An 18008-nucleotide genomic window follows, 5' to 3' on the forward strand; every position below is an offset into this window, starting at 1 on the left:
CCAGAAACAAATTGGGAGCCAGTGTAGATGGCTCCCAAGAAAGAAATGATATGGTCTCAACATCCCATTCCAGTCAATATTCTGACTGCAGCATTCTGCATCAGTTGAAGCTTCTGGACGCTTTTCAAGGGGGTCCATGTAGAGTGCATGGCACGAGGCCACGGTCCACTGTGGATGCACGGCACACTGGCAGCACTGATTTAGTTTTCCCCAGGCCTTTTAAAGTTCCAAAATAGTCACCCCAGAGCCATTTCATCACTTTAAAAGGCAGGTGGGATGACAAAATCAGTTGTTGCCTGTGTATCTGCAGCAGATTGGTGCGTCATGTTTGGGGGGGCAGCAACTTTGAGGAGGTATTCTAGGGAGCTGCCTCCCCTCTTTTCCCACCCTGGCCTGCTGGCCATAGTTGTCAGGGCTCTCCATGCTGTGACACTGGGCAGTGGAGGTATAGAGTGAGTGAGCATGCACACAAAAATTCCTTGTGTTGATTGTTGGTTTTGGGTAGGATTTTATTTTTATTTAATGAAATTTGTATCCCGCCTTTTTGCCGTCATAAGGGCAAAATATAAACCATTAAAATCAACAGGTACACATCAATAAAACTGTTAAAACCAGAGCTATAAACATTTAAAATGATTAAAACATTGGGCATGAAGGAGGGATCACTGAGGGTATGCCAAACAAAACAAAAAAGTCTTCACCTGCTGGCAGAAGTTAGCAACAGATGGGGGCAGATGAACCTCCCTGAGGGGAGAGTTCCAGAATTTTGGTGCCACAACTAAGAAGGCCCTCTCCTGGGTTGCCATCCATCTAATCTCAGAAACCAGGGACACCCAAAGCAGGACCTCTGAAGATGACTGCAGTGGTTTGGTAGGTTTGTAAGGGAGTTGGTGGTCCTTCAGGTATGTTGGTCCCAAACCACATAGGGCTTTAAAGGTCAACACCAGCCTCTTGAATTGTGCCCAGAAACAAATTGGGAGCCAGTGTAGATGGCTCCCAAGAAAGAAATGATATGGTCTCAACATCCCATTCCAGTCAATATTCTGACTGCAGCATTCTGCATCAGTTGAAGCTTCTGGACGCTTTTCAAGGGGGTCCATGTAGAGTGCATGGCAGTAATCTGATCTAGATGTAATCAGGGCATGCACCACAGTGGCCAGATCTTTTCTGCCTTGGAAAGGCTGCAGCTGGCTAACCAGATGAAGCTGGTAAAAAGTACTCTGGGCAGCAGCTGCCGCCTGTTTATCTAACAGTAGGTCTGCATCCAAGAGCCCCCCTACAACTATAGGCCTGTTCCTTCAAGGGGGGGGGTGCAGCCCCATTGAGAACAGGTGACATCTTAAATGCTGGGTCTGAACGTTTTCTCACCAGAACGTTTTCTCACCAGTAGCACTTGTCAGAATTAAACTTCAGTTTATTAGTCGACATCTGCTGCAAAACTGCCTCCGTGCATTGGCTTGGGGTTTCTACAGCCTCCCTGGGATCAAGTGGAAGTGTGAGATAGAGCTGAGTGTCATCTGCGTAGTGGTAACAATCCAGGCCAAATCTTGAGGTAACCACCCCCTGTAGTTTTGTGCTGGTGTTAAAGAACATAGGAGGTAAGATGAAACCTTGTACGATCCCAAAGGCCAAGGGGCTGAGCAAAAGCCCCCTAGCACCACCTTCTGAAGCCTACCCTCCAGGTAGTACTGGAACCACAATCCTGGCCTGGAAAGGTAGTGCATAAGGATACTATGATTTATGGTAATGAAAGCCATTGAGAGGTCCAGGAGAATCAACAAAGTCATACTTCCTCTTTCCCTTTCTTGGTGCAGATCATCCACAGAGCCAAGGCTGTTTTAGTCCCATAACCAGGCCTCAAATTAGATTGGAAAGAATCTAAGCACACTGCCTCATCCTGGAGAACCTGAGATTTAAGGATCCAAATAGGTCAGGGTCACTTCAGAATTAGATGATGGGCAAACTATAAAAATACGTAATAGTGATAATTACAAACAATTAACTTTATCCTTGAATCATTAGTTCTTTAAACCAAATTAGTCAGTATAGTCTTAACGAGAAATACCAGCATTACTACTCCCTGCTCACCTATCAGCTCTAATATATCTTCTGGTGGCATTCCCTTTACGCCCTATAATAAACCTGCACATTCTAAATATATCAAAATTTAAATGTTCTGTATTCCTAAAATCAAAGAAGACTTCCAGCGCTGAAAAATAGCCCAATTAGCCCTTCTATCTATTAGCTTAGCCAGGGCCTCTTGAGAGGAATTTTATGAGGCGGTGCAAAAAAATTTCAGGGCCCCTTTCCTGCTCCATTAGCCATCTTTTTTTTTATCCATAATGGTTTTAAGCATAAGGTCAAAAAGGTTAAAAAAATAGGCTTTATATTTACTTAAAAATGAGCTTTCCTTGCCTTTTTTTGTGAAAAATTTCTAATGACAGCATCAAAATTAATTGTTCTGGCAATGTTTGATTCAATACTCAGCCTGGCCAAATCCACAAGACATTCTTGAGACATTGTAGACCTTAAAAAATTCTTAATCAGCTCGAGTTTGCTAAATGATGTCTCTGCAGAAGCAACTGTTGCTGGAATTGTTAAAAGAATTCATAAGCTGACACAAACATTTGGAAACAGGTCACCAAGTCTCTGTTCTGTTAACGTGTTCAACAGATCCAGTGGTTTTAACTGCGCATTTCCAAAATTTGCCTTATGTACTGAAGGTAAATGCTGCATTTCTGTCGAAAAATCCTCATCATTAAGGTCATCAGGATATTGTTTTGATAAAAATAAAACTTTTTCTTTCAAGTCACTTTCGGGCATGGTGAGGCATTTCCACAAGCAACTGAACTGTTCAGCCAACTGCTTCACAGTATTGAATCTTACAGGTAATCCTGCTATAACACTGTTTACTAAAACATAAACACAGACTTTCTGAAGTAGGCTTCTTCTGGTGAATCATCTGTGTCATTCATTTCCAAAAAGTTAGCATCAGGTCTGTTATCACGCAGCCTCGCCCCCTTGTGTGTAACCGCACCCCATCCACAAGAGAATTTTATTTCTATATTAAGGGTAGGTGCAACAATTTTGGCTTTATTACACATGCATTTCCAGTTGTTTTGAAGAAAACACAAAATATCTATCTATTGAAAGAATCCCCAAATCCTATAGCAATACATTGCTATAGTTTTGAAAGTGCTACTTCTTTTTTTTTTAATTTCTTCTCTAGGCATTAGCTAGTTGGTCACCCCTTTGAAACTGGACCACATCATTTTAGGTACCAGGAAAATGGAGAGCATGAACATGTACAGAGTGCACATTCCTTGTTAATGTTCTCTCCAGGCTGCACAGAGGGCAAAAGGAAATTTTGCTGCCCCCCAATCCTGTTCATGCAGATAGGGTTTTTCATTGCTTCAGCACTCAGTTTTAGGAATTGTCCTTTTCTGCATTAGATACCACCTCTCCGTTTTAAAATGGAATGGAAATTGAAAGAGGAGCTTAGGAATGGCTGAAGCAGCCCCCGCCCCTACACATTACCATGAAAAAACTAACTGTTCTTCCATACACAGCAAAAAAACCCCCCCTCAAAAACAGAAAACAGCAGCAACAACCTTGTTGAAAGCTATTTCAACAAGGAAACATAGGGCCTACCCTTTCCCAGTTTTTCATTTCCAAAATACAATGTAATGATAATGTAACTGAAAAGTAAAATAAAATAGAGACTTACATTTTCCCTATTAAAAGGAATAGAAACTGATCCTTAACAGAGTAGCATTGATTGCAGAGAAAATGTGATGATGGGTGGTTGGAACATGGTCGCTGGTGTGAGTGTGAAAGTTTTAGAAAAGTTTTTGTTTTAGAAAACTAAATTATTTAAATTATAAATTCTTAATAAACACAAATACATATGAGCAAAAACCAGGAACAAAGCCCAAAAGAATCATGGAAATTGTAACATGATACAACAGGAGGGGTGGACAGTCCTGTGCGTCATCTGCCATTGTAACTGAGTCCCATGTGAGCTTGTCACTGCTTGCCCCCCATGGCCAAATCCAAGGGACTTTGAGCCCCTCATCCCCCATGTAGTTCACTGGTTGACCAGGGGGCTCAGCCCCCCCCCAGCCAAATCTGGGGAGAGGCTCGAGCCCCACCCCCTGCAGTTTACACCTATGTACACCAACACATCCACTTCAACAATGGCCACTGGCCTAAATATTCTGTCTGCCTGGCTGGAGAGTGGAGAGTCATGTGATCTAACTGGCACATGCCTAGTGGAATGTAAAGGATAAAACTATGCTATGTAGGTGAACAACTTAAGATATAAATTCTAGTCTTCATATGCAAAGTGCAGGAAACTCTTGGGCCACCTTTCGGCCTCTTTGGGCCCCCTCCGGGCCCATGGGCCCTGGTGCAATGCACCTGCTGACACCCCCCCCTCCAATAGGGCCTGAGCTTAGCCAATTCAGATGGCTTTGATAATTTGGCAATTTCCTAAATTTTATTTAAAATATCTGTTTTTTTCCCAATTTTATGCTAATAACAGTTTTGCTGCAGTCATGAATCAATAGCCATTCCTTTGTGCAATCAGAACATCTTTTGGCAAATATTTACTTCCTTTCAAACCTAATTTTATTTTAGTGATTGAACATAAAGTATGACATTCATAACTTAGCATATAAAATTTTACTATTTAGCATATTTATAAAATTTAAAAGTATTAATAGATTCATTTTCTCTCAAATATTGCAAGTATACCTAGTACTTAAGAAGCAGTTGCAAACTGCTGCACCCTATTCTGCCATAGTAAAAGTATATTTAAATTTTGCCATCTGAAAAGAAGGAAAAAATAAAAGTTTAGGGTAGAAAATAAAATTCTGTAGTTACCTAAAGAAGGAAACTCTGCTAGTGTCAGAACAGGTAAGATTACCAGCATGCTTGGATAGTAAGCTAAACTTTATAACACAGAAAATAAACACATTATAGCATGTTAATAGGTGCCAAAATTATTTACGTTTAAACAAAAAAATCTTGAAAATATTAAGTAAGGGTTTATTTTCCAGTGCTCCCCTAAATGTCCCAATTTTTCCACTGGAAAACTTGAGCAAGTCCTCAGACTTTTTCATGCTTTAGATTTGAAAAAAGTGAAATGCTTTGGAATACAAGTTTCTTCTCTCTCAAAAAGAGAAAATATTTCATATTTTTTCAGTGTTCCCAAAACTTCCCAATATTTTCATTGGAAAAATTTAGAGTCTCAAAATTTTTCAAGCTATACATGTTCAGTCCGAAAGACATTGCTCGAAGAAGCATTTTACACATTCTAAAATGAAAATATTTTTCAGTGCTACCCCAAATTTTCCAATTTTTCCACCAGAAAATCTTTTCTGTGTTCCTCCCAGAGCAGAGATGTGTTGAAGTTTCCATTTGTCACAGAGGCAAATTAACCAGCACTGGGCTATAATAGAGGGGCTAAATAAGAAAGCATGTATATGTAAATTTGTTCATTATCATATTCGGATGTCTAAATATGGATTTGTGCACCAAATTCTTTACTGCTACAGCTTGTTTATAAGCTTCTCTTGACAATTTGTCTTACTTGATCAGGGAGCCAGTAGTAGGGGGTATAACACACACACACACACACCCAAATTTGAGGGATCTGGGTTTCAGGGAAACCAAAAAAATCTGGGTCAGATTCTCTCATCCAGTTAGAGAATCCCAAATTTATCCAGCCATGACTCCCTATGGGGAAATCTATCCAAGGGGCTGCGGGAGGGGGGCATTTTTCAAGCAAACTCCACCAAATTTGCCAGGAACGTACTTTTGAGTGTCCACTAAAGACTCCCCCCCCCAAATTTCAATAAGATTGGACCTCTGAATCCAATCTTATGGACCCCTGAACAAGCTGTCCTCAGCCACTCTATATTGTTTCTTATGGGGAAAACATTTCCAAGGCTTTCCAGGCAAAGGGAAACCTTAAGCAAAGGCAGCCCCTGGCCAAAAGCCAGTCCCGAATGCAAGTCCCACTCCTAATACAAGCTGAACCAACAAAGCCCAACAGTACTAAAGTGAAGCAAGGGAACAATGTCAAATCAGAGAACCCCAATGTAAAAGTAGAGAATCCTAAGCTGAAGTGTGGGGTTTGAGGCTCGCTGAAACCACAGAATTTAAAAGACGGTGGTGGCTTGAAGAACTCTTTTGGAGCATGGGCAGGGATGGAGCGGCAGGATGGGAATCCACTCTGCCTGCTGCCTCCTGTCGCCCACCAGCCTCGTGCTGTTCTCCTGCTGCAGTGTGAAGCTTGCCTCCATTTCACACTGCTGCCTGCTCGCTCACACTGCTGCCACTCTGCCTCTGCTGCAGCTGCCTGTGGTTGCAGATAATTTAGTTTAGCAGAGTTTGACTCCCTAGATCTGATCTGGGATTTAGCTATTTAGCCGGATCACATTATTTCAACTTTTCTATGGTCATGAATGTAGTGGGTAAAATTTAGTTACTGCTTTCGGGAGGTAATGATGTTTTGTTTTCAGTGTCAAAAGAAAGGGGGCTTTCAGTGCTCACCCAAATTTCCCAATTTTCCATTGGAAAAATTGAAGAAGTCCTCCAGATATTTTTCATGCTATATCTTTTGAGTGTGAAAACCGTTGCCTTAAGAAGCATTTTACTCTTTCTAAAAGAGTATTTTATAGGAGTTGCCCTCAGTGCTCCACCTTCATATCTCTACGCTTTCCTTTTCCAATGGCATGTCGGCAAAAATGACGGGGTGGCAGGGGAGGGGAGAGGCATGTCACGAGCCTTGTCTTGTTAGATCTTAAATTTTCTGTTGCTTTAATTTAATATGTCACCTATTTAAGATACCTTTGGCATAACAAATCAAGTTGTAGTAGTAAAGAATATCTAAAGAAAAATAGGAATGTGAATCACAAACAAGGCTCAGTTGTGAACATAGGCAGTTAAAAACAGCCAAGAAATGCAGTAAAAGGTAATACCAGAAGCAGGTCTTACCCTTGAGCATTGCAACAAGGTTATTTACTACTTCATAGCACAAAGCCATAATTTCTTGGTCTACCATTCTGACTACAGTTAGGATATAAATATTCTTCCCCTTCAGTAAGAGGGTCTGCAGAGGTTGCTTTCCAAAGCAGCCAGTTTGGATTGCTGTAAGCAGTGCAACATATATTCAAGAAGAATTGAATAAAATTCTGTTGTGTCATCAAGATTAACAGTTTTACAAGTGGCGCTGTTAAACTTTGCAAATGGATCAGGAGGTGTCTTGTGATGGGCTGTCAGTCTACCAGCAGTGAGGCCAGAAATGCCTCAAAGGATGTCAGTAACATTGCTAATACAAAATGCTCAGCCTTATCAGATAGTAGCAATAACTGCAGCAGGATAGAGATTTGTGTAATGTATGGCAAGTGGCATTACATTCTGTGAATCTTTCTTACTGCTTAACTCTAATAAACTAGAGCTTGCAATACATGTTGCAAATAAATATTGCAGATCTTGTTAACTTACTTTCTGATAAGCTCTCATTGTTATTCTGTTATTTCTAAATTCTGAAAAGAGAGAACTTGAAAGCAGACACAAATCTCAAATTAATCCCAGTTTTAATTATAATGATCCTCTGTAGTTCTATAAACTAGGTTTTTGTTGCACTAGGTTCTGCCAGAACAATTGGCAACAGACCCCAATCCAAGAAATAGTCATAATAGACAACTAGTTGATTTCTTGAAACAAGTGGACAGTGAAACTAAGATGGCCCTCAAAATGGCCACAGCCTTCCCGCTGCCCTGCCAACTCACCTCATGGAGGGCCAAAGAGCCAGCTGGTGAGAGCAGAAACACCACCCTGCTGTATCTTGCTGATTGCACCCCACATGAACTAGCATGGCAAAAGTGGGCACTGCCATGTTTCTCATCTTCAGACATACTATGCCTCAGTTGGCACAGGGTGAAGCCAGGCATTGTACCTGTGCTCCTCCTTGCCTGCCTGAGTATGGTGGGTTTGGCAGGTATGGGAATACCATGCTTCACCTCACTGGTTGTATTGCACCCATGCCAACATGGTAAAGCCAGGCACTGTTATGCTAATGTTTCTCCTCACCAGCTACACTATGCCAGCATAGGCCAAAGATGAGTGCCACTGTGCCTGTGCTCTTCTTTGCTGGCCTGGGCGGGTAGGAACATAGGCATAGTGGCTCACAGCTTAACCCTATTCCAGCAACATATGTACTCCACTGGTCCTGCTCTGGGGGATTGGTGGAGCTTGAGACAATGGCCAGTCTGCCCTGAGTGAAATGCGCAACAAGTTGCCTTTTATAATAGCTTTTAAATGCTGCTATAATCAGATTATATAGATGACAAATCTATAATCTTTTGCTTTAAAATCCTGTTCAGTCACACTCAAACTGCTATCCATTTACTCATCTGAGGGAAGACAGGAAGTGCTTGCCAAGAAACCCTTCTAAAGGAAATATTTCTATTAAACAGCTGTAAGTATTTTCTTATAACCAGTGAGCTCTTTAGGGAGCAACTGTTTGGCTGAAATGCAAGATAAAATATAACTACTTGTCTGTAGCACATCCTTCAACTGGTGAAACTGCATTCTATGTCAGTTGGATTCTATTTTCATACATACTTTTATTGCAGTGTAACTAAGCGTCTTTAACTTTGGTTTTTCCTGCTGTTTGAATTGAGGTGTTCAGTCAAAATTTTTTGCTTAATTCACTAACTTATTTTGCGCTTCCACTAGCTCTTCCAAAAACAGTGCTATGGCATCTTATACTCACTCTCTGTCTCTGTTTCTCTCATTTGCCTTTCTCACTGAGATTTACACAGTAAGTCAGTACAGTCATTTTCAAAGACATTTCAATACACATGTAACAGGATATATAAATCTGCAAATATTTAAAACCATCAGAAATCTAATAGAGTTGAAGAGATGTTGAAACAGCATAAGCAGTTCTAAGTGACATATTAAACATCATAGGAATAACCAAGTAGGATCATACTTACAGCAAGAGTCGTAAAAGTCTATAGTTAATCCCTATCCCTTTACTGATGCATCTCCTTGAGATCATTTTTTAATATTACAGCCCTATCTGAGTGAAAAGCCCTCTTGAATAATTCAGTTTTGCATAGTTTGCTGAAAGCCAGGAAAGTGAGAGCTTTCCTAATCTCTTTAAGTAGGCTCTTCAATGAATTGGGGGCAACACAGAGAATGCATGTGTTGATTTTGCCCATATGCAAGGTGGCACCTGTAGAAGGCCCTGTTCAGATGAGCAAAGATGCCATGGTGAACATAGGGAGTGCTCCTATAGATACGATGGACCAAGGCCATGAAGAGCTTTGTATGCAGTAGCTAATACCTTGAACCCAGTAACTTACTGGTAGCCAATGGAGTGACTGCTGAATGGGATAATAGTCATGCTTCTCCTAGCTCTCCTCCTAGCTGAGCTGCAACATTTTGCACCAGCTGGTGTCTCCAAGTTAACTTAGACGGGAGACCTATCTACAGTGCATTACAGTATTCAAGTCTCAATTTTATTTTTTTAAATGTTACTATGGCATGGACCCAGGTGGCTAGATCGGTCATGTTGAGTGCACATTGGAAATTTTTCAGATATGTTTTATATCCTGTTCTTTGCCAAAGCAGTTTTGCCTATGCAGAGTACTTGCATCTCTAGAATTTGGATTAAAGGTGGATTCAAACAAATTAGAATATGATTTTTAATAACTTCTTTATCACTTTCATGCAAGTTAAGCAACACATCTTGTGTCATAAGCCAAATACTGGATATCTGCTGGTGGTGATAAGAGTTTATCTCTAAAGCTCAGCAAGGTTTGGACTCTAATTTCAGCAAAGAGGCCTGTGTGCATGTGTTTTGACTATTCGAGCAATGTTGTAGGGATGGAGAAGTAGTTAAAAGAAGTATGGGAAAGCAGACTGAACAAAGTATGCAAAATTTTAAAAGTGAAGAATTTGTCAAGTTGATTAAACAACTTAAAGCAGGTAAAAAAAACTCATATTACAAATCACCTATGGCTTGACTGAGACCAAGAAACTTTTCCATATGGATTTTCTCCTTCCTTTCTAGTAAGCACTTAAATTTCTCCTTTAATTGTATTATCATATATCTTATGCAGCCTGAAAACCCCATCAGTTAAACTAAGTTATTTAATTTTAAAATTTGGATACAGCAGCAGGATTTGAGTCCACTGGCACCTTAGAGACCAACAAGATTTTCAAGTGTAAGCTTTCAAGAGTCAGAACTCCCTTCTTCAAATATGAGTAGGAATGGAGATCTGTTATATCCCAGCCAGAAGCTGGGTGGAGTGTTACAAGAGAGGGCATCAGGATGTAAAAGTACAATGCAGTTTGATTAGATGGGAGGAGTGTGGCAAAGGAAAAGGTCTGAGAAACTTCAAAGTACAATGGCACAATGCAACTTGATTAGAACAGAAATTAGCATCTATAGTAAGATAAGAATCCTAAGTCTCTGTTCAGCCTTGTGGGAGGAGGGGTTTCCATTGTTCTGAATTTGTGAATGAATTCCATTTTAGAAATCTTACATTGTAATCTCCTTTTAGAGTTTCTCTGTTTGAGGACAGCCACTTTTAGGTCAGCAAGGGGCTGCATTTTACAATTGTATCCTGACCTCTTCCTTCGCTACATCCGTCCCATCTAATGAAGTTGCATTGCACTTTTACATTCTAATGTCCTCCTTTGTAACACCCCACCTGTCTTTTGGCTAGGATATAAAGGCTCAGAGATCTCCTTTCTTGCCCATGTCTGAAGAAGGGAGCTCTGACTCTCAAAACCTTATACCCTGAAAAGTTTTACCCACCTAAAATGGAAATTTGGGTAAGAATCTATACATACAGGACTGTCTGTTTAGGCCCTAAGGCATCTTGTCTGTGTTGTGCCCCCTGCTTCCCTTTACTACTGCATATTAGTGCCCCATGGTGCAGAGTGGTAAGCTGCAGTATTGCAGCCCATGCTGTGCTCACAACCTGAGTTCAATCCTGGCGGAAGCTGGGTTCAGGTAGCCGGCTCAAGGTTGACTCAGCCTTCCATCCTTCTGAGGTCTGTAAAATGAGTACGTAGTTTCCTGGGGGTAAAGTGTAGATGACTGGGGAAGGCCATGGCAAACTACCCTGTAATAAAAAGTCTGCCAAGAAAACATCATGATGCGATGTCCCCCCCATGAGTCACTAATGACTTGGTGCTTGCACAGGGGACTCCCTTTACCCTTTAACATCACTTTGTGTATGTTATAAAGCTGTAACATGCTCTTGTGAACTGCATATAGTTGATTTAACAAGTTTGACTAAAGTGTGTAATGTCATCTCTAAGCCCTGTCTTTACATCTTGGTAACTCTGGAAACTTAATTAACAGTGTAATCCTAAATAGAATTACCCCAGTCTAAGCCCATTGATTTAAGTGGGCTTAGACTCGAGTAACTCTGTTTGGGATTGCACTGTAAATGTAGCATAGGCAAAATTTAATCTGAACATGGAGAATCTCAACATCCTTTCCAAGTCAAGGCTATTTTGTCTGCCCAATTGCTAACAATTGAATTTAGTATCTTTAAACAAAGAAGTATTATGCAATGTGAAAGCGGCAAATAAGAGATCTATGTGTTGCCTCTCTAATTCCACGGAAAGATGAACAAGGCTTATTTCAAAGAGACTACATTGTTTCACCCAGTACACTGTGCTGAAACACTCTATTCTGTAATCCTAGAGGTGATGTTTTTTTAATTGTAGTTACAAAATTATATATCTACATTAAGGTCTTAAGATAATATGGTTTGAAGGTACACAGTACTGCAACCTTGCTGAAGCTAAATGGATGTGGATCTGGTGAATTTTTGGAGGGGAGATCCCATGGGAAACCCTGTATATTCCATCTTGGGTTCTATAATGGAGGGAAGATGGGATAAAAATAAGTTGTATTCATTTCTAGAGTAAAAATTTGCTCTCTCCTTTGACAAGTTTGAACAATTTGCACGTTTGTGTAGTGTTTCTTTGAAATACATTTTGTAGTATATATCAAAATACCTTGTATTACTTGCAGTCTGAAGACTGAATACTTTAAATAGCTTTCAGTTGAACTCATAAGGTGATGTCTACTTCAGAAAATACCCAGCAAACCACGTGTTGGGATCTTCATCACTTTGCCCTAGAGATGATTGGTACTTAGTGTATGGAAATAGCTTGAGAATCAATCATGTTGGGATCGTATTCACATTCAGGCCCCTATAATCTTCCCTTTCAGTTGTTGCACCCATGGAGCTGCTTATAAACACATACAGAATGGATTCATAACGTATGTGGTTCAGTGCAGACCAGATCTTCTAACTGTGATAAATCAGATCAAGAATATGGTCTGCCTTGTCTTCTGTTGCCACATGCATAAATATCTCCCTTATTTCTGTTTTATCAGTATGTCCATGGTTGTACTGTTATATGTGTACTGTTTTGTTATTTTAACTGTAATTATCTGCAAAATAGTCTTTCTAACAGTATGGTAAAAACTAGGTTTTCAAATTCTGGTTTGCAGCTAATTACGATTACTGTTGTCTGTGCATTGATCTTAATGCTAATCAAGCTGGTTGCCTGGAGGGGTGGTGGTGGGGAGAATCAGGAAATTCATGCATGGCAAGAGGAAGTAGCATACGAGCCTGTAATATATTCCTCTAGTCATTATTCCTGCACAAACAGTAGCACATTTAATATACTTTTAAGTCTGGTGCAAATATGAAGACTACCAGACCCCTCTAGCAGACCCCTCATCCATTTCACTCATCCTCTTTAAGATACTGAAGCTGGCATCAATGCTGTATAAATATGTAATATATGGAGTGCCCAGTGGAAGAAATAAATACAACAGCAATGTGTATTTGAAAATAACTTGTGTTGTGTTTGACAGATCATGTTAAATGTCTGTGAAAGCACATAATAGAGCTAAATCTGCGGGATAGGAGAGGCAGGCAAGAGGTTATAGAATACAGAGGAAGGGACCAGGATTCATGAGAAGAATTGATGAAATGCTTGGCAGAGGCAAGAAGAATAGGGCATATCAGCAAGACACTAAGTAGAAATGGTAAGATGAATGTTGTTATGACCAGTGAGGTAGGATGATTAGTTTCTAAGTTAAAAACTGAGATAAACTGATGGATAATTTAGTCATTAATCAAGTTCCCATATCTGCTTTTCAATACTGCTCTATAATGCCTCCTTACATGATTTGCACCTTGTCATCTTTCTTCCATCATATATATCCCATGGGATATATATACTGTTTCCCACCCCTTCTGAGTAGCGTCCCCATATACTATGTCCTAGCTTCTGGTTCTGCTTCATATACATTCACTATGTCTTGTTAGTGGAAACCCCATATATATTAACCTAGTTTCTTCCATAATTCCTCCCAGTTGTTTCCAACCCAATAGACAGTGTGTAGAAACCTCTTCCTATCTCAGTGTCATCTGTCAATATACACCTCCTATTTTCAGACACTTTCCCCAAGCATCTGATTGTCCAATGGTACAAACACTTACCCCAATGCTCAGTTTTTCTTCAGTCTTGTTGCTCCACTTCCTTTATCTATTGCTGTTAAGGACCATTCTTCTGAACCCAAATATTTTTTAGATATACAGCTGCCTTTGAATAATCTTCAGCAGCTTTAACTGGTCTAGAACACGGCAGCCAGGCTGTTAGGAATTGCTACAGTGAATTCACCTCCTGTGCTCCAAAATCTTCATCATCTCCCAATTTATTTCTGGGCAGAATTTTGACCATTAAAATCCAAAATGCTAAAGAATGAGAATATCTGAAGGTCTTCCTTCTCTTTAACCAGAAGTTGAGCTAGTCATTGGAGGTTTTTCTCTTGGTGCTCTCATCTTTCCAAAATTTAGCTGATGGCTTCAGAAGATGGGATCTCTTCTGTAGTTGCACCACAGGTTTCTTAACCCCCCCCCCCACCATCCCATAGGACAATACCATATTTGATCCTTTTTGGTTTTCAGACAAGTCTGTCCTGTGTACTCAAACTTAAAGTGGTTGGTTGTTAAAAATAATATAATAATAATAACATTCGATTTATATACCGCCCTTCAGGACAACTTAATGCCCACTCAGAGCGGTTTACAAAGTATGCTATTATTATCCCCACAACGAAACACCCTGTGAGGTGGGCGGGGCTGAGAGAGCTCCAGAGAGCCGTGACTAGCCCAAGGTCACCCAGCTGGCTTCATGGTCTACTTTTTACATTGTGTTAAGCTCATTCTACTGAATGTGGATCTGACAGCTTAGTTTGGGTAATAATATCTTAGTTACTGTGATTTCATAGGCTATTTTATGTTTTTATCTCTTGAATTTCCTTTGTTTGGAAATAAATTTAACTTAGAAATAAAATGTAGGGAAAGTAAAAGCTCATGTGCTCACTGCCCTCTGCTGCTTGGCTTCAATGTTGTCTTGAACCTGCAAAAGGAAAAGACTGAGGTAGAAAGGCAAACTGCCTACATCTCAAGTGAGCACAATGTGTGATTTTATGTGCGTATATGTGTCATATAGGTTTTCTGATCCTAGAACTGGTTATGTTTAAAAGAGGAAATGTTCTGGGTTTTTCTTGTAGCAGTACTAAGTTCTATGAAACACATCTGTTTTCCCTTTTGTCCTACACATTCTCATATTTGATTTTTCCATTTACACTTCGAGAAGCAACTTTTAAATTAGCTAGCTATTTTTTTAAAAAACCCAAACCTAATCACTTCCTGTATTTCATAATTTAAGTTGTTTCATCTTATATTTGTGTACAGCAGTGTTTAAAAAAACCCTTAAAATGAATGCCATTTTGCATTTCCTGTCACAGTAAAATAGTGTAAAAAACTCTGCCACTTCCCCTTTCTAAAGTTGTATCTCCTGTAGCTGTGTCTCTGTCCTCCTTTTAAAAAAAATATTAATAAAGGGCCTGGTTGCTGGTGCAATAGGAACACAGTATGGAAGGAGAACTCCACAGAGGCAAAGCTTGACTTTTCCATTGCACTGTGCCCTAGCCCCTTCTTCACAGATTTCAGCCAGCTCCTAGCTTGGTCCCTTATGATAATTCCACTCACTGCCAGCCAGTTAGTGGTAGGAGCCTTCTGCAGCAACATGCTCAATATCCAAACTCTGGAGTCTCTGTTGGCGTCATTGCTGTACCGAGTGTGCTCAAAGTGGTTTGGAAGATGGACCTAAAATGGAGCTGTCTTGCAGATGTTGAAACAACGGACTCCTGATAGGTCAGCATGAAAGTGCTGGCAGCAGGCAGTGTAGTAGAGGCAAGCAGTTTCTGGTAATCAAAAACGTAATAATTAAATAGGAGGATTGAAGGCAGTCTGCTAGATGTGGGATGGGGAGCTACCTAATGTGGAACCCACTATGTCCTCTAGTGGCAGCTGCCACTGGGTGTGTTCATTGTGCTCTCTGCTTTAGTATGGGAACTGAAAAATACAGCATTTTAAAAAGTAAATGAACATCACAAATCGGTGAAATGCCTTAATTTTCTCAACTGTCTTCAGAAAGCATGAAATTATTTTCTTGAACAAGAAATGATTGGAGATACCAGGAAAAAAACCTTTGCCTCTGTTTCTTAACTTCCTGAAGCTCAGGCATTTTTTCACATTACTCTGAAATTTTGACAGCTCATACTCTTCACCAAAGAGATACTTTAAATATATATGTGTACTGCTAACAAACTTCATCAGTGATGAACAGAGCATTCATTGTTTAACAAGGTAGAATGTCTTGACTGTTGTATAGAGCTGCTCTTATGTATCTTTGTGAAAAAGGGTTCTAGCTTGGCATTTTCTCTGACACACTTGTTTTTTATGCACCAGTTTGGGGGCTTTTTTGAGGGGAAGAGATTCAGTTGTGTGCAATCCTGCAGTCTGAAATGGTACAGCCTAGACCATCAGTGAGAACTAGGACATAGGTGCTAGAACCAACTGTGGCCTGGTCCCCCGTCTCCCCCCAGGTATCTCACAATATTTGTTTTTTTTAAAAAAATCCACAAATTGTAGAAATTATTATTTAACATTATTCTGTTCTGTGGTTGATGGGGAGAGTGACAGTATAACTTAAATTGACAGTTCTTCAGGCCATCTTTGCTTGTTCAGAACCCTTCTTGCCAAACTATTTACAAGCTATTAACTTTGTTACTTACACCTGTTCATGGCAGTTGCCACTGAGCCTGTATAACATAGATTTCATGTCCATTGCATAGTATGGAAATTCAAAAACATCCTAACACTGAAAAGATTAAACAAATGGTACACTTGAATTTTGAAAACATCTACATCTGCAGTCAGAAATTTAAATAATGGCTTCCTTCAGATTCCATATTTGTAATTGAGAATGGGCGGTACTTTATTCCTGGCTTCCTCTCACTCCATCCCCTTTTGACTTCCCTTCATTCATCCCCTTATGTGTGTATTTGAGACTGAAGACATTTTTTAACCATTCATTTTTGTCATAAGCAAACTATTTATTTTGTGTATGGCATCTGAATGCAGTATATGTTAACTTGTTCATCAAAAACTGGCGAGGCTTGAAATAGTCCTTTGGCCTTCAATTTTGTTATAAGTCAGCCATCTTTCATCCAGTTTTTCTGGAACATAGATAGCTTGTGCTCCTTACCAAAGTCAGCTTTTCACATACCAAATTCCACAATAACAGGACAAATCATCATACTGATATATAAAGAATTTTAATAGCCTTATTAGATAATGTGGCACTCTTTCTTTCTAGAGCTTTCTAGGGGGAAAGGGAGGGGGAAGACCATATACATGTATAGTTGTGTACAGTTCCAGTTCTCACATCTGCTCACTTCATTTTTAGTTACCAAAGCATTCTTTCTTCTGCTTGCCTTTATCCAAGAATGGACAAACTCAGGAAAATGTACTCTAGTACCAATGTGAGTCCGAGGGTGTGCATTTGTTAATTACAAATGACTATCTCTTGGTTGTTAGGGATAAGAATTGAGAAGTGATGATATGTTAAGTGCAGACAGGGAAAAAGGACCACTTAGGCTGGTGTACATTTTGCTCCATCAATGCTGACATGCAATGCTTGCCTTCGCAGATGGAACATGAGGATTTTGTAATGGAAGGGCATGGCAAGACTCCACCTCCTGGTGAAGAAAACAAACAGTGAGTCACGTTTATTTAAAAAGGGCCATAACAGAGTGTGTGATATAAAAAGCACTTGTGAGATAATGTGCTCAAAGCATTGCTTTCTTTCTAAGGCATTCATCCTTTAGTTGTTTAGTATTAAATCTTAAGTAGCCAGAATAAGTGTGGGGAATATACAGTAGGCTCTTTAAATTTAGAACAAAGATAAAGAATAGTTTTGCGGAAATAATTTGAGGTAATATGATGAAACCACTGGTATATAGGGCTCTGTTTCACTCAACTATACTAGAGAGAACAAAGAAGCATGCAGGTAGGGCGTGCCAGCAAATTTATGATCATCTTGGATGAATCTTTTTTGAAAAGGGAGCTTTGTATTGCAATCTTGAGTATACCTACTGGACAGTCACCGTCATTAATTTTAGCAATAAATGAAGTGTGTGTTTTTTTAAAAACTGTTGTGCTGCTTTGTGCTGGTATACTATTTGCTTAGTTATGCAAACATTTTGATGAGAAAATTGCTTTATATTAAATAGTTTTTCATTCTTTGAACATGCCTGTGTTAAGATATGGGTTCCAGGGTGGTCATAAGATGCTAAAGAATGAGCTTAGCAGTGCATTCAGATTTTACAGTCTTGTCAAGTATGTTTTGTTCTACATTTCAGTAAATGGAACACATTTCAGTGATATCTCTATTACACTTTTCCTGGTACTAATAGTTTATACTTTTTAAAAAACATGAGATAGGCTAGGAAAAAACCTGAAATTTGATGCTTGAGACACTTGGCAGAGGATCTTAAATTGTCAATAGCGTTCCATTTTTTAAATTCCCAGGAT

The 18008-nt window shown here is 39.7% G+C and overlaps 1 protein-coding gene across 1 annotated transcript in view; it reads left to right on the top strand.

The window, feature by feature from the left end:
* Positions 1 to 18008, top strand: part of TNRC6B (trinucleotide repeat containing adaptor 6B) — a 161516-nt gene that overhangs the window by 21574 nt on the left and 121934 nt on the right. Inside the window, exon 4 of the mRNA XM_054989153.1 lies at positions 17125 to 17192. Within this exon, the coding sequence (XP_054845128.1) occupies positions 17125 to 17192 (68 nt within the window). The remainder of the gene's footprint in view (positions 1 to 17124; positions 17193 to 18008) is intronic.

This window comes from Eublepharis macularius, chromosome 9 (genome assembly GCF_028583425.1).
Source record: "Eublepharis macularius isolate TG4126 chromosome 9, MPM_Emac_v1.0, whole genome shotgun sequence".
Classification (NCBI taxonomy): Eukaryota; Metazoa; Chordata; class Lepidosauria; order Squamata; family Eublepharidae; genus Eublepharis; species Eublepharis macularius.